Genomic DNA, 14,208 nt, shown 5'->3' with positions numbered 1-14,208 from the left:
ATGTATTAGACCCTGGCCGCACTGATGTTTACCTAGTATCTAAAGTGCTGCAGCCAGACTAACAGCTCTCAAATATTTACATTAAATCTCTAAAAGTAATGCTTCAAATATTTCCCCTCAAAAAACCAGCCTTTAAATAACTAAATTTATGGATTTCAATTAAGCATTAACTTTACTTCTAATATTTTAAGTGTTAGAAAAAAATTGTATGTATGATAGTTGGTCTAAAGCTGTTGGTATCACCCCTTTAAGAAAAATGTCTCCCTTAAAAAGTAAGGCTTCCTCTTATGTCAAGTTTCTCCCTAATATTTCTGATCGGAAAACTCTTGCATATCCACTTTTACCAACTTTCTTATTTGCTTTCATTTTGCATAACATGGCTTGTAATTTTTCTAACAAGCTCTGAATTCTTGTTACGTATCCCTAAATAAAATAATACTGTTAACATGTTAACCCAAATGTCCTAGGGCTGACAATATATCTTACCTATGCATACCATTTCTATTTCGACGTCTTACAGACTAACAATTATACGTAATTGCTTCCTATATTCAAAACTAAACCCAAAACATGGGATTTTTGTTTTTTAAAAAATCAGTATAAAAACTTCTAAGCTTTAAAACTATTTCACGATACCGTGAAGGACCACTTTTTTACAGTCCCTACCTTGCTCCAAATGCATTCAGCATGAATCACCCTTCCTGAACTTTGCTAAAGAAATCTACACAAAATACAGACTAAGATATACTTATAAATAAAGACTAAAACCCAGAACTGCAAACTGAAAAGTGAACTGTATTCGGCTAAGCCTACTTCTAAGTTCCAATTCAAAACGAAGGAACAGCAGGTGAAAAAGGAAGACCAAAGAACACTACAGGAAAAGGTAAAAAACGTGCTTTCTTCCTCTGGAGTTCATCACAGTGACCTGGAGGGGCTACTCATGAAAGGAATGTGGCTTAGAAAAGAATGCTTCCGAACAGCAAGGGCAGACCATTAACTCCTGTACCTGAAAACAATCAACATCCAGCTCTCCCCAGCCCACTTCCTTCTTATTTTAGTCCTACCGTCTGAGTCATGTAACTTGCACAGTGATATCAAGAAGTCCCTGCTGTTTTATCCCATGTCCGCGAACAGAAGGCATTTCTCCTTTATTATATCTTCAAAAGGTGAAATCTAAGAATCTCTAGCGGGTCCCAGGTATGTGTGCCCGTTTAGGTTTCGTGTGTCTTTGTAGGTATTTATACATGAGTAGCTATGGAATGAACACTGCTTAAAAAGAGGACGGCAAATTAGACTTCAGGGTAACCATAATTTCCTCCACGGAGGACCGCCCCCGCCCCAATAATTATTCATTCGTTGAGCGCTTGTATAACTTGAAGTTGAAAATACATTTCTGGGAAAATACCTAGTGTACTAGAAGCGACTCCACTCCAAAACACAAGAATGGTTAAAAATGCACCACCCCTTAATGGTAATATCTAAGAAGAGAGAGCGAAAACCGCTAATGCAAAAAAAAAAAAAAGTCAGAAACCTGACCTTGCCCCCACGTCGGACACTTCTGCACCCCTCCCCCTAGCTTCCCCGGGAGCCGGTTCACGCCATCCCAACTGGTCAGTCTGCCGGTCAGCACCTAGCACCTGCCTGGCAGTGACAAGGGAGTCTCCACGGAAGACGAGGGTCTGACGAGGAAAGGGGCGGCCTCGAAAACGGCGGGGCCCGGGACAAAAGGATTTGAAGAGGAAGAGGAGAAGAGAAGCTTCGGAGGGGTGAGGCCGGCACTCAGAGGCAGACGAGGACGGGTCTTGGGAGGTCGACCAGGGGACGAGGGGAGGCAGCCTTAGGGGGCCCAGGTAAGATGAGAGAATGAGGGCCGCCTGCGGACGGCCAAGCAGGAAGAGCGAAGAGTCTGGGAGGGAGGACCGCGGGCGCCGACGGACGAGAGGGGCGGCGAGGGGCGAGCGCTACGAGCAGGGCAGAGGCAGGGGCTGCGGCGGCAGCGGGGGCCCGGCGCGCGGACTCACGTTCTCCCACCAACAGGATCCGCACGTCTTTCTTCATGTCGGTGGCTCGCAAGGGCCGGGCTCGGCCCGTACGCATGGAGCGGACTCCTTTCGCCGGGAGCGCCCACCCCACGATGCCGCTCTCCCGCGCGGCCGGCGCCGCCTGCCCGCCTCCCCCGCCGCCCCGCCCGAGCCTTGGCCGCCTGGGCCCGCCGCGCCGCCTCCTCGGCTGCTTCCCCGCTCCGGAGCTGGGGCAGCGGCGGCTCCGCCTCCTCCGGCTCCGCGGGCGGCCGCAGCGGCGGGGCCGACGGGGCGCGGCGAGGGACAAGCGCTTTCGGAAAGCAAACGCGTTCCGGGACTCAGCAGCGCCCCTTCCGTCGGGTTTCTTGCAGCCTCGCGTCTGAGAGCCTTGTTCGCACTCCTCTGGGCACAGCCGCCAGGGATTCTCTTTGGGTAGGGAATTTAAGTAGCCGATTAGCTAGTCTCACCACATTTATTTTACAGAATAGAGGCAGGTCACATAAGTAGAGTTTGGCAGTGAATCAGAGGAGAGATCTCACCAGAATATAAGCTCCTGGAGGACAGCACCTGTCTACCTGGTTCTCAGTTGTTGCCCATCTTATTGGACCTCAGTAAGTGCTTGGTTGAGTAAAAGGATGACTGGCTTCCTTTCCACTACCCAGAGTCCATCACCCTAGCTGTTTTTGCTTATGGTGCTTATAAAGAAAGTATAATTATAAATAATAATTATTATATATAATATATATACTACTATATTATATATAATTATATATAATTATATATAATTATATATACGACTAGTGTTTGTGCCATTTGTGTAAACAGATTCATTTTTTGTAGCCAAACTAAGAGATTCTTCTCTATGTTTACTGTATGGTAAGATACCCGTCTTGCCCAGCGTAGTGCTGAACACAAAAATGTCACTGGATAGTAAACTCTTACTGATTTTTCCAACATTGCCTTAATTTTTCCTGACCCACTCTACCTGGAGGAATTTGTTGCTCCATCATGGGTGCTAGAACAGTGGTTAGAGCTATCTGTGTGTAATATACCTTTTTTTCTATCTTAAACATTACGTAATAAATGGTAAAAGGAAATAAAATGTGCATCATATCAACCCCTCCCCACTTTCTCCTAAGAGAAGCAATGTTGTCTAGTGTATCAGTTAAGAGCTGCTGACAAATTGCTTGGGTTTGAATCCAGATTCCATCACCTAATAGCTATGTGATCCTGAGCAAACTCTTGTACTTTTCTGCGCCTGTTTCCTTCTTCTGCAACACAGCAGTAATGATAATACCTACCTCTTAAGGTGGTTATGGTGGGAGAAAGATGCGGCAGTCTGCTGCCATAAAGATTACAGCTTTGGAAACCCTATGAGGGCAGTTCTGCTGTGTCCTATAGAGTCGCTATGAGTTGGAATTGAGTCCACGACAATGGTTTTTTTGAGTAAGGCAGTTATGAGGAATAAATAAGGCAATACACTTCAAGCATTTGATACAGTGCCACTCATAGTACACGCTCCACTAATGTCAGCTATCATTAGGATCATAAAAGTTCACTGAAAAGTTGTATATCCATGGGCTCTAAGGGAAATAAATACATCACTGTTTTCTACAATATTCCACCATCTTAGTTATATGATGTCCCTAAGGAATATAGGCCACCACCCATCTGTCAGTTTTTCGTACTATGGTGGCTTGCACATTGCTATGATGCTGGAAGCTATGCCACGGGTATTTCAAATACCACAGGGTCACCCATGGTGAACACGTTTCAGCAAAGCTTCCCCACTAAGACTAGGAAGAAAGTCCTAGCAATCCAAAAATTAGCCAGTGAAAACCCTGTGGATCACAGAATATTGTCCGAGACTTCTACTGGCTTACTTCGAATGCCATTATCAGGAGGGACCAATTGCTGGAGAAGAACCTTATGTTTGGTAGAGGGCCAGTGAAGGTAAGGGAAACTCTCAGAGATGGATTGACACAATGGCCACAACAATGGACTCAAACATACCAACAATCATGAAAATGACACAGGACTGAGCAACATATTGTTCTGTTATACATGGAGTCACCATGAGTCAGTGTTGACTCAACAGCAACAAACAATGAAGAGTATAGGGGAGGAAGCCCTTCCAAAAACCACTGTCGCTGTGATATAAGAAGGAAAACAGGAAAAACACACCCCTTGATCACTGGGAGTTGATGATGCAGGTAAGATGCTTTAGTCTCTCTCCTGCCTGCATCCCAGTGAGTGGAAATGTGAAATTCAGGAGGGCTGATTATTTGATCTTTCAGGAAAAAGTGTTCTTCAGAATTTTAGAATTACAAAATGTTCGAATTGGAAGAATTCTCATAGAGCACCTATACCAACCTCATTACTCTGTAGGAAAGAAAAGCAAGACCCAGGGAGATGCAGAGACTTGTCAAAGGCAGAACAGCTAAACTTGAGCCCTGGCTCTGCCACTCCCTAGTGTGTGACTCTGGGCAAGTCATATCACCTCTCTGTGCCTCAATTTCTTCCCTACTAAATGAAGACTCTAATCTCTTCCCAGCCTTGCACCTCATGAAATTGTTTGGAGGAACCCATGAAATAGTGTACTCTGTATGAAAAAGCTTTTTCTTTTTAAAAAATTACACAATTATCAAATCACAAAGGGCAAAGGCCCTTTACAGAGGTGCAAACTCTTTAGGGCACAGCTTGCTCCAAGCAGCACTTGATAGAATATCTTGACCCCAGGACTCTCAGCATTGCCAGTTGATGACAATATTAATTCAGTGAGGCTTCTCCATGAGTATCAGATGAGACAGGGCCTTTGTGGTGCTGCAGATGTATGGGAAAAAGTCTCTGGCATTTTTATTAAGAGGAATGTCTCTGAAAGACAGGGGTGGGACTAGGCAGACAAGCTTATTTGGGGGGGGGGGCTCTCACTGAGGTCCTACTGGGAAGAATTCCTTTGTAAATTACACTTGCTTTAAAATCCAGACTCAAGGGCTGCAGAAAGGAGGCAATCAGCAAGCACTTTCAGCAGGCAATGACAAATGTTTTGGTACAAACAGAGGCCAAACTCACTAACCGGGGTGAAAGGGAGTTTTGCATGCCAGAGCATGCCTCCCCTGTGATGTAAGTTTCTTTTTACAGCCTCTCTCCATCAGACATACTTCTGAAGCTCTAGTCCCCTGGCTAGCCTTGAGCTTTATGCCCTTCTCATGATGTTAACAGATATCCACCAGGGGCCACTCTGAGGTTCCCCTGGAGATAGCAGAGCTGAGGGTTAAGAGCAGGGACTCTGGAGTCCACTCAACTCTGCCAATTATCAGCTGTGCATCATTGGGCAAATTACTGAACCTCTTGGTATCTCAGTCTCCTCATCTGAGAAATGGGAATGACAAATGGGAATAATTTACAATAGTGACTGGTATATGGTAAGTGATACATTAAGTGTTAGATAAATAAATTGTAAGAGAAGTGGTTTCTGTACATCTCTCTGAGCCTGAGGATAGATGTGCATGCTGGAGCAAAACAAGTCAGAGAATGGAGTTGTTGGCAATAGAATTGACTGTTGGGATACTACAGATTGAATTCTGTGTATTAAAGAGATTTGATAAAACCAGGAGACAGATTGGTGTCTGAAATGCACTGACAGAATTTTCCTCTAGAATAGTGAGGGGGAGCGTTACCCTCACAAAACAGATTTCATGCCTCTTCAACTGTGCCAGGGGTGTTGGGAGGTCTAAACCAAGTACCTTGGACAGGAGATAAGGGAACTCTATCTTTTATACTTACCAAAGGAGGAATCTGGAATACAGCCTCTCTGAGTCTCAGGACAATGGAACAACCAGGGTCAGTGAACAAGCCTGCTGGGTAGAAGATACAGTGTGTGTTAAATGACTAGAGTGGAATAAGAGGCTAGTTTTGGATTGGTGAGTTAGACACAGTCCTGGGCCAGTAGCCAAACAAGACTTCAGTTGGCATCAGTCCTATTTTTCAGGCCCATCTGTCTTTGGTTTCTCAAGTTAAATCCAAAGCTGCCCTTCTTCACCCTCCATTTCAGTTTCCCATTTCTGCCTGGAAGCCTTCCTCCTTTTCCTGCCAAGACTACTCTGGTGGAACGGAAAAGTCCAGTGTCTTGTGTCTTAGTTATCTAGTGCTGCTGTAACAGAAATACCACAAGTGGATGGCTTTAACAAATAGAAATTTATTTTCTCACACTTTTGGAGGCTGTGAGTCTGAATTCAGGGCGTGGACTCTAGGGCAAGGCTTTACCTCTCTGTCGGCTCTGGAGGAAGATCTTTGTCTCTCCTGAGCTTCTGCTCCTGGGCAATCTTCATATAGCTTGGCATCTCTCTTCCTCTATCTTTACTTACTTGCTTGTTTGTTTCATTTCTTTTATATCTCAAAAGAGATTGACTCAAGATACACCCTACACTTATCCTGCGTCATTAACATGTCTTTGGTTTTCTTCATTCTCATTTGCTCCAGCTGGGATGGGACCAGTAGATGTATCTTAGATGGCTGCTCGCAGGCTTTGAAGACCCTAGACGCTACTCACCACAGTCGGTTGTAGAACATATTCTTTATAAACTGTGTTATGCCAACTGAGCTAGATGTCTCTCGAGACCATGGTCCCCAGCCCTCAGCCCAGTAACTCGGTCCCTCAGGGAGTTTGGATGTGTCTATAAAGCTTCTGTGACTTTGCCTTGGTCAAGCTGTGCTGACTTCCCCAGTGTTGTGTACTATCCTACCCTTCACCAAAGTTACCGTTTATCTACCATCTAGTTAGTGTTTTTGCCTCCCCATCGCTTCCCTGCCTAGTGACCATCAAAGATTGTTTCTTTCTGTGTGTAAACCTTTTCATGAGTTTTTATAATAGTGATCTGAGACAGTATTTGTCCTTTTGTGATCGACTTATTTCATTCAGCATAATGCCCTCCAGATTCATCCATATTGTGAGACGCTACACAGATTCATTGCTCTTTATCGTTGTATAGTTATCCATTGTGCGTACGTGTCATAGTTGGTTTATTTATTCATCTGTTGATGGGCACTTAGGTTGTTTCCATCTTTTTGCTACTGTGAACAGTGCTGCCAAGAACATGGATATGCATATGTCTATTCATGTGACAGGTCTTATTTCCCTGGGGTATATTCCAAGGAGTGGGATTGCTGAATCAGATGGTATTTCTATTTCTAGCTTGTTAAGGAAGTACAATATCATTTTCCAAAGTGGTTCTGCCATTTTGAATCCCACCAGCAGTGCATGAGTTCCAATCTCCCCACACCCTCTCCAACATTTATTTATTTATTTTTATTAGTACCAGTAATGTTGGGGTGAGATTCATCTTGCCTTTTAATGCAGTTGTTCTTCATTCATTATTCAAGCATCCATGTCCTCTGTATAATCACATGGGTTGGTCTCTAGCGGACATGGATTCCGTTTGCTAGATTTGGCCAGAAGATACATCACTAGGCAAAATTACTTATTAAAAGGCGTTTCATTATAACTAACAATGTTGAAAGGAAATTTCCAGACAAGAGCCTCATCTGTTGGTGAGGTTGCATCCAGATTTGTTTTTAATTTTCTCAAGATCTGTTTCAATACAGATGGAAAAGAAATACCCTCAATTAGGAGACAGTTGATATCGAGAAGCTTCCATGAACATTTCTCTTAAAATGGCCTGAGTTCCCTTAGTGGAGTGGTTAAGACCATGAGCTCTGAAGTTTACATATCGCCTCCAGCATTTTGCTAGCTGTGCAACATTGGGCAGGTTACACAACTTCTCTGAGAAACGTAAACCTCATCTGAAAAATGGAGCTATCTCATAGGGTCTCATAGGGGTAAAATAAAACAATGCAGGTAAAGCATTTGTCACACTACTTAACATGTAAGTACCTGCTCATATCACTTTATTTTTATTTTTTCTTTGTTCCTGTCTTTTTTTATATAATTGTGCTTTAAGTGAAAGTTTACAAATAAAGTCAGTCTCTCATAGAAAAATTTATATATACCTTGCTGTATACTCCTAATTGCTATCTGCCTATTGAGACAGCACACTCCTTCCCTCCACTCTCTCTTTTCATGTCCATTTGGCCAGCTTCTGACCCCCTCTGCCCTCTCATCTCCCATCCAGACAGGAGATGCCCATATAGTCTCATGTGTCTACTTGATCCAAGAAGCTCATTCTTCACCAGTATCATTTTCTATCCTCTTGTCCAGTCCAATCCCTATCTGAAGAATTTGCTTTGGGAATGGTTCCTGTCTTGGGCTAACAGAAGGTCTGGGGACCATGCCCTCCGGGGTCCTTCTAGTCTCAGTCAGACCATTAAGTCTGGACTTTTTATGAGAATTTGGGGTCTGCATCCCACTGCTCTCCTGCTCCCTCAGGGGTTCTCTGTTGTGTTCCCTGTCAGGGCAGTCATTGCTTGTAGTCAGGCACCATCTAGTTCTTCTGGTCTCAGGTTGATGTAGTCTCTGGTTTATGTGGCCCTTTCTGTCTCTTGGGCTCATAATTACCTTGTGTCTTTGGTGTTCTTCATTCTCCTTTGCTCCAGGTGGGTTGGGACCAATTGATGCATCTTAGATGGCCACTTGCTAGCGTTTACAGACCCCAAACGCCACTCTCCAAAGTGGGATGCAGAATGTTTTAATAGATTTCATTATGCCAATTGACTTGGAATGTCTCCTGAAACCATGGTCCCCAAACCCCGGCCCCTGCTACGCTGGCCTTCGAAGCATTTATTTTATTCAGGAAACTTCTTTGTTTTGGTTTAGTCCAGTTGTGCTGACCTCTCCTGTGTTGTGTGTTGTCTTTCCCTTCACCTAAAGTAGTTCTTATCTACTGTCTATTTAGTGAAAACCCCTCTCCCTCCTTCCTTCCCTCCCTCCCTCCCTCCACCCTCTCATAACCATCGAAGAATATTTTCTTCTCTGTTTAAACCATTTCTTCAGTTTTTATAATAGTGAGTGGTCTTATACAATATTTGTCCTTTTGCAACTAATTTCACTCAGCATAATGCCTTCCAGATTCCTTCATGTTATGAAATGTTTCACAATTCATCACTGTTCTTTAGCGATGCATAGTATTCCCTTCTGTGAATATACCATATTTATCCATTCATCCATTGATGGGCACCTTCGTTGCTTCCATCTTTTTGCTATTGTAAATACTGCTGCAATGAACATGGGTGTGCATGTCTCTGTTCATTTTGTAAACGCTGTTATTTCTCTAGGATATATTCCAAGGAGTGGGATTGCTGGATCGTATGTTAGCTCTATTTCTAACTTTTTAAAGAAGCGCCAAATCGATTTCCAAAGTGGTTGTACCATTTTACATTCCCACCAGCGGTGTATAAGTATTCCATACTCTCCACAACCTCTGCAACATTTATTATTTTGTGTTTTTTGGATTAATGCCGGCCTTGTTGCAGTGAGATGGAATCTGGTTGTAGTTTTGATTTGCATTTCTCTAACTATCCTGTAGGGTTGCTATGAGTCGGAATCGACTAGACGGCACTGGGTTTAATGGCTAATGATCGTGAAAATTTCCTCATGTATCTGCTGGCTACCTGAATGTCTTCTTTAGTGAAGTGCCTGTTCATATCTTTTGCCATTTTTTAATTGGGTTATTTGTCTTTTCGTAGTTGAGTTTTTGCAGTATCACGTAGATTTTAGAGATCAGATGCTGACAGGAAATGTCATAGCTAAAAACTTTTTCCCAGTCTGTAGGTAATCTTTTTACTCCTTTGGTGAAGTCTTTGGATGAGCATAGGTGTTTGATTTTTAGGAGCTCCCAGTTATTTAGTTTCTCTTCTGCATTGTTAGTAATGTTTTGTATACTGTTTATACCATGTATTAGGGCTCCTAGCATTGTCCCTATTTTTTCTTCCATGATCTTTATCGTTTTAAATTTTATATTTAGGTCTTTGACCAATTTTGAGTTCCTTTTTTGTGCATAGTGTGAGGTATGGGTCTTGTTTCATTTTTTTTGCAGATGGAGATCCAGTTATGCCAGCACCATTTGTTAAAAAGGCTGTCTTTTCCCCCATTTAACTGACTTTGGGCCTTTGTCAAATATCAACTGCTCATATGTGGATGGATCTATGTCTGGATTCTCAATTCTGTTCCATTGGTCTATGTATCTGTTGTTGTACCAGTACCAGGCTGTTTTGACTACTGTGGTGGTATAATAGGTTCTAAAATCAGGTAGAGTGAGGCCTCCCACTTTGTTCTTCTTTTTCAGTGATGCTTTTACTTATCCAGGGCCTCTTTCCCTTCCATATGAAGTTGGTGGTTTGTTTCTCCATCTCATTAAAAAATGTCATGGGAATTTGGATCCGAATTGCATTGTATCTATAGATCGCTTTTGGTTGAATAGACATTTTTACAATGTCAAGTCTTCCTATCCATGAGCAAGGTATGTTTTCCACTTATGCAGGTCTCTTTTGGTTTCTTGCAGTAGCATCTTGTAGTTTTCTTTGTATAGGTCTTTTATATCTCTGGTGGAATTTATTCCTGAGTATTTTATTTTCTTGGGGGCTACTGTAAAAAGTATTGATTTGGTGATTTTCTCTTCGATGTTCTTTTTGTTAGCGTAGAGGAATCCAACTGATTTTGTATGCTTATCTTGTATCCTGATACTCTGCTGAACTCTTCTATTAGTTTCAGTACTTTTCTTGAGGACCCCTTAGGGTTTTCTGTGTATAAGATCATGTCATCTGCAAATAGAGATACTTTTACTTCTTCCTTGCCGATCTGTATGCCCTTTATTTCTTTATCTAGCCTAATTGCTCTGTGTAGGACCTCTAGCAAAATGTTGAATAAGAGGGTTATAAAGGGCATCCTTGTCGGGTTCCCGATCTCAAGGGGAATGCTTTCAGGCTCTCTCCATTTACGATGATGTTGGCTGTTGGCTTTGTATAAATACTCTTTATTATGTTGAGGAATTTTCCTTCTCTTCCTATTTTGGTGAGAGTTTTCATCATCGGTGGCTGTTGAACTTTGTCAAATGCCTTTTTTGCATCAATTGGTGAAATCATGTGGTTCTTGTCTTTTGTTTTATTTATAGGATGGATTACATTAATTGTTTTTCTAATGTTGAACCATCCCTGCATACCTGGCATGAATCCCACTTGGTCATGGTGAATTTTTTTTTTTTTTGATATGTTGTTTAATTCTATTGGCTAGAATTTTGTTGAGGATTTTTGCATCTAAGTTCATGGGGGACATAGGTCTGTAATTTTCTTTTTTTGTGGTGTCTTAACCTGGTTTTGGTATCAGGGATATGCTGGCTTCATAGAATGAGTTTGGAGTATTCCGTTCTTTTCTATGCTCTGAAATACCTTTAGTAGTAGTGGTGTTAACTCTTCTCTGAAAGTTTGGTATAACTCTGCAGGGAAGCCATCAGGGCCAGAGCTTTTTTGTTGTTGTTGGGAGTTTTTTGATTACCTTTTCAATCTCTTCTTTTGTTATGGGTCTATTTAATTGTTCTATCTCTGTTTGTGTTAGTTTAGGTAGGTATTGTGTTTCTAGGAATTCATCCATTTCTTCCAGGTTTTCAAATTTGTTAGAGTACAATTTTTCTTAGTAATCTGATATGATTCTTTCAATTTCAGTTTGGTCTGTTGTAATATCGCGCATTTCATTTCTTATTCAGGTTATTTGCTTCCTTTCCTGTTTTTCTTTTATTAGTTTGGCCAATGGTTTATCAACTTGGTTAATTTTTTCCAAGAACCAGCTTTAGGTCTTATTAATTCTTTCAATTGTTTTTCTGTTTTCTATTTCATTTAATTCTGCTCTAATTTTTATTATTTGCTTTCTTCTGGTGCCTGAGGGTTTCATTTGTTGCTCTTTTTCTATGTGTTCAAGTTGTAGGGATAATTCTTCGATTTTGGCCCGTTCTTTTTGTATGTGTGCATTTATTGATATAAATTGACCTCTGAGCACTGCTTTCGCTGTGTCCCAAAGGTTCTGATTGGAAGTATTTTCATTCTCACTGGATTCTATGAATTTCTTTATTCCATCCTTAATGTCTTCTATAACCCAGTCTTTTTTGAGTAGGGTATTGTTCAGTTTCCAAGCAGTTTCCCTGCTTTTTCTATTATTGATTTCTACTTTCATGGCCTTATGGTTAGAGAAGATGGTTTGTAATATTTCAATGTTTTGGATTCTGCTAAGGCTTGCTTCATGACCTAATATGTGGTCTATTCTAGAGAATGTTCCGTGTGCACTAGAAAAGAAAGTATACCTGGCTGCTGTTGGGTGGAGTGTTCTGTATATGTCTATAAGGTCAAATTGGTTGATTGTGGCATTTAGATTTTCCGTGACTTTATTAAGCTTCTTTCTGGATGTCCAGTCCTTCACCGAAAGTGGTGTGTTGAAGTTTCCTACTATAATTTTGGGGCTGTCTATCTCACTTTTCAATGCCGTTAAGAGTTTGTTTTACATATCTTGGAGCCCTGTCATTGGGTGCATAAGTATTTAACATAGTTATATCCTCCTGGTATATTGTTCCTTTAATCATTATATAATGTCCTTCCTTATCCTTTGTAGTGGATTTAACTTTAAAGTCTATTTTGTCAGAAATTAATATTGCCACTCCTGCTCTTTTTTGATTGTTGTTTGCTTCATGTATTTTTTTCCATCCTTTGAGTTTTAGTTTGTTTGTGTCTCTAAGTCTAAGGTGTGTCTCTTGTAGGCAGCATATAGATGCATTGTGTTTTTTCATCCATTCTGCCACTCTCTGTCTCTTTATTGGTGCATTTAGTCCATTTACATTCAGCGTAATTGTGGATCAAAAAAAAAAAAAGTTCTTTTTTACTTTTGTATGAATTCAGTGCTGTCACTTTGATGTCTTTTTTTGTGTGTTGTTGACAGTTTATTTTTCCCACTTTATTTTTTGTGCTGAGTAGTTTATATATTCTTTTCCTCTTATTTGTTGTTGGTTTTTTTTCTGCTGAGTCTCTGTATGCCCTTTATTTCTTTGTGGTTACCTTAATATTTACCCCATTTTTCTACGTTTAAACCTAAATTTTGAGGGCGGAGCCAAGATGGCAGACTAGGCAGACGCTACCTCGGATCCCTCTTACAACAAAGACACGGAAAAGCAAGTGAATCGATCACATACATAACAACCTACAAACCCTGAACAACAAACACAGATTTAGAGACGGAGAACGAACTAATACGGGGAAGCAGCGATTGTTTCCAGAGCCTGGAGCCAGCGTACCAGTCAGGTACGGCACAAGCACAGAGAGCTGCTCCACCACCCTGAACTAACCCCGGGAGGGGGACCAGCCGGTTCCGTGGGCGGCGTGGGACGCAGCCGGTAGGAGAAGTCCCCAAGAGGCAGTGACTGGTCTTGGAGCAGGAAGAGCAGCGTCCCAGCCGGGGAACCGTCTCACCAGGATTTGGACTGGACGCAGGTACGGCATAAACACGGAGAGCTGCTCCACCCCCCTGAACTAACCCCGGGAAGGGGCCCAGCCGGGTCGCGTGGGCGGCGTGGGACGCAGCCGGTAGGAGAAGTCCCCGGGAGGCAGCGACTGGTATTGAAGCGGGGAGAACAGCGTCCCAGCCGGGACACTCGGTCACGGCACAAGCACGGGGAGCTGCTCCACCCATCTGAACTAACCCGGAGAGGGGGCCCACCTCGTTCGCGGGGGCGGCACGGCCACGTGGCTGGAGGGACGAGAAGTTCCCGGGAGGCAGCGACTGATTTTGGAGTCGAGAGTGCACCGTCCCAGTAGGGGAGCCTTGACGCTGGGCGTGGGGCTGGAAGCGGAGGATCTGACCTTGACTCCAGCGGGCCAGACCCCACGGGGGCAATCTCCACACAGCCAGCACACATAGGCGATGCACCTGCGGGAATCTCAGATATAATAGTCATTCCAAGCAAGACAAGCAAGTCTGGCTATATTCTGAGGTGCTACTCTCCTATCTCTCTGTTCCCTCCCCCACCCTCCCCAGGTGGCTTCATTAACATCCGAATAGCCTGAGCCAGAGGGAGAACTCTGATAGGGGTCTGACTGCATTTTTTTTTAGCGGATTTTCTGGAAAAACTAGTTTCCCAGTGATGGCTCGGAGACAGCAGTCCATATCAAACCACTTAAAGAAGCAGACCATGACAGCTTCTCCAACCCCCCAAACAAAAGAATCAAAATCTTTCCCAAATGAAGATACAATCCTGGA

At 42.8% G+C, this 14,208-nt stretch overlaps 1 protein-coding gene across 6 annotated transcripts in view; it reads right to left on the bottom strand.

Moving 5' to 3' along the window:
• The window catches only part of RHOT1 (ras homolog family member T1), a 71,321-nt gene extending 57,377 nt beyond the window's left edge, over nt 1-13,944 (bottom strand). For 4 of the 6 annotated variants that reach the window (XM_049859028.1, XM_049859033.1, XM_049859030.1 and 1 more), the window contains exon 1: nt 2,022-2,193. In XM_049859028.1, coding sequence (XP_049714985.1) covers nt 2,022-2,097 — 76 coding nt within the window. In that variant the 5' untranslated portion in view covers nt 2,098-2,193. Of the gene's footprint in view, nt 1-2,021; nt 2,194-5,807; nt 5,882-13,668 lie in introns of those variants that run through there. The other 2 variants (XM_049859031.1, XM_049859032.1) reach the window with 2 other exon arrangements.
• Between the last annotated feature and the right edge of the window lie 264 nt (nt 13,945-14,208).

Source organism: Elephas maximus, chromosome 19, assembly GCF_024166365.1.
Source record: "Elephas maximus indicus isolate mEleMax1 chromosome 19, mEleMax1 primary haplotype, whole genome shotgun sequence".
Lineage (NCBI taxonomy): Eukaryota > Metazoa > Chordata > Mammalia > Proboscidea > Elephantidae > Elephas > Elephas maximus.
The sequence above is the reverse complement of the archived record's forward strand: the minus strand, read 5'-3'. Positions and strand labels throughout refer to the sequence as shown.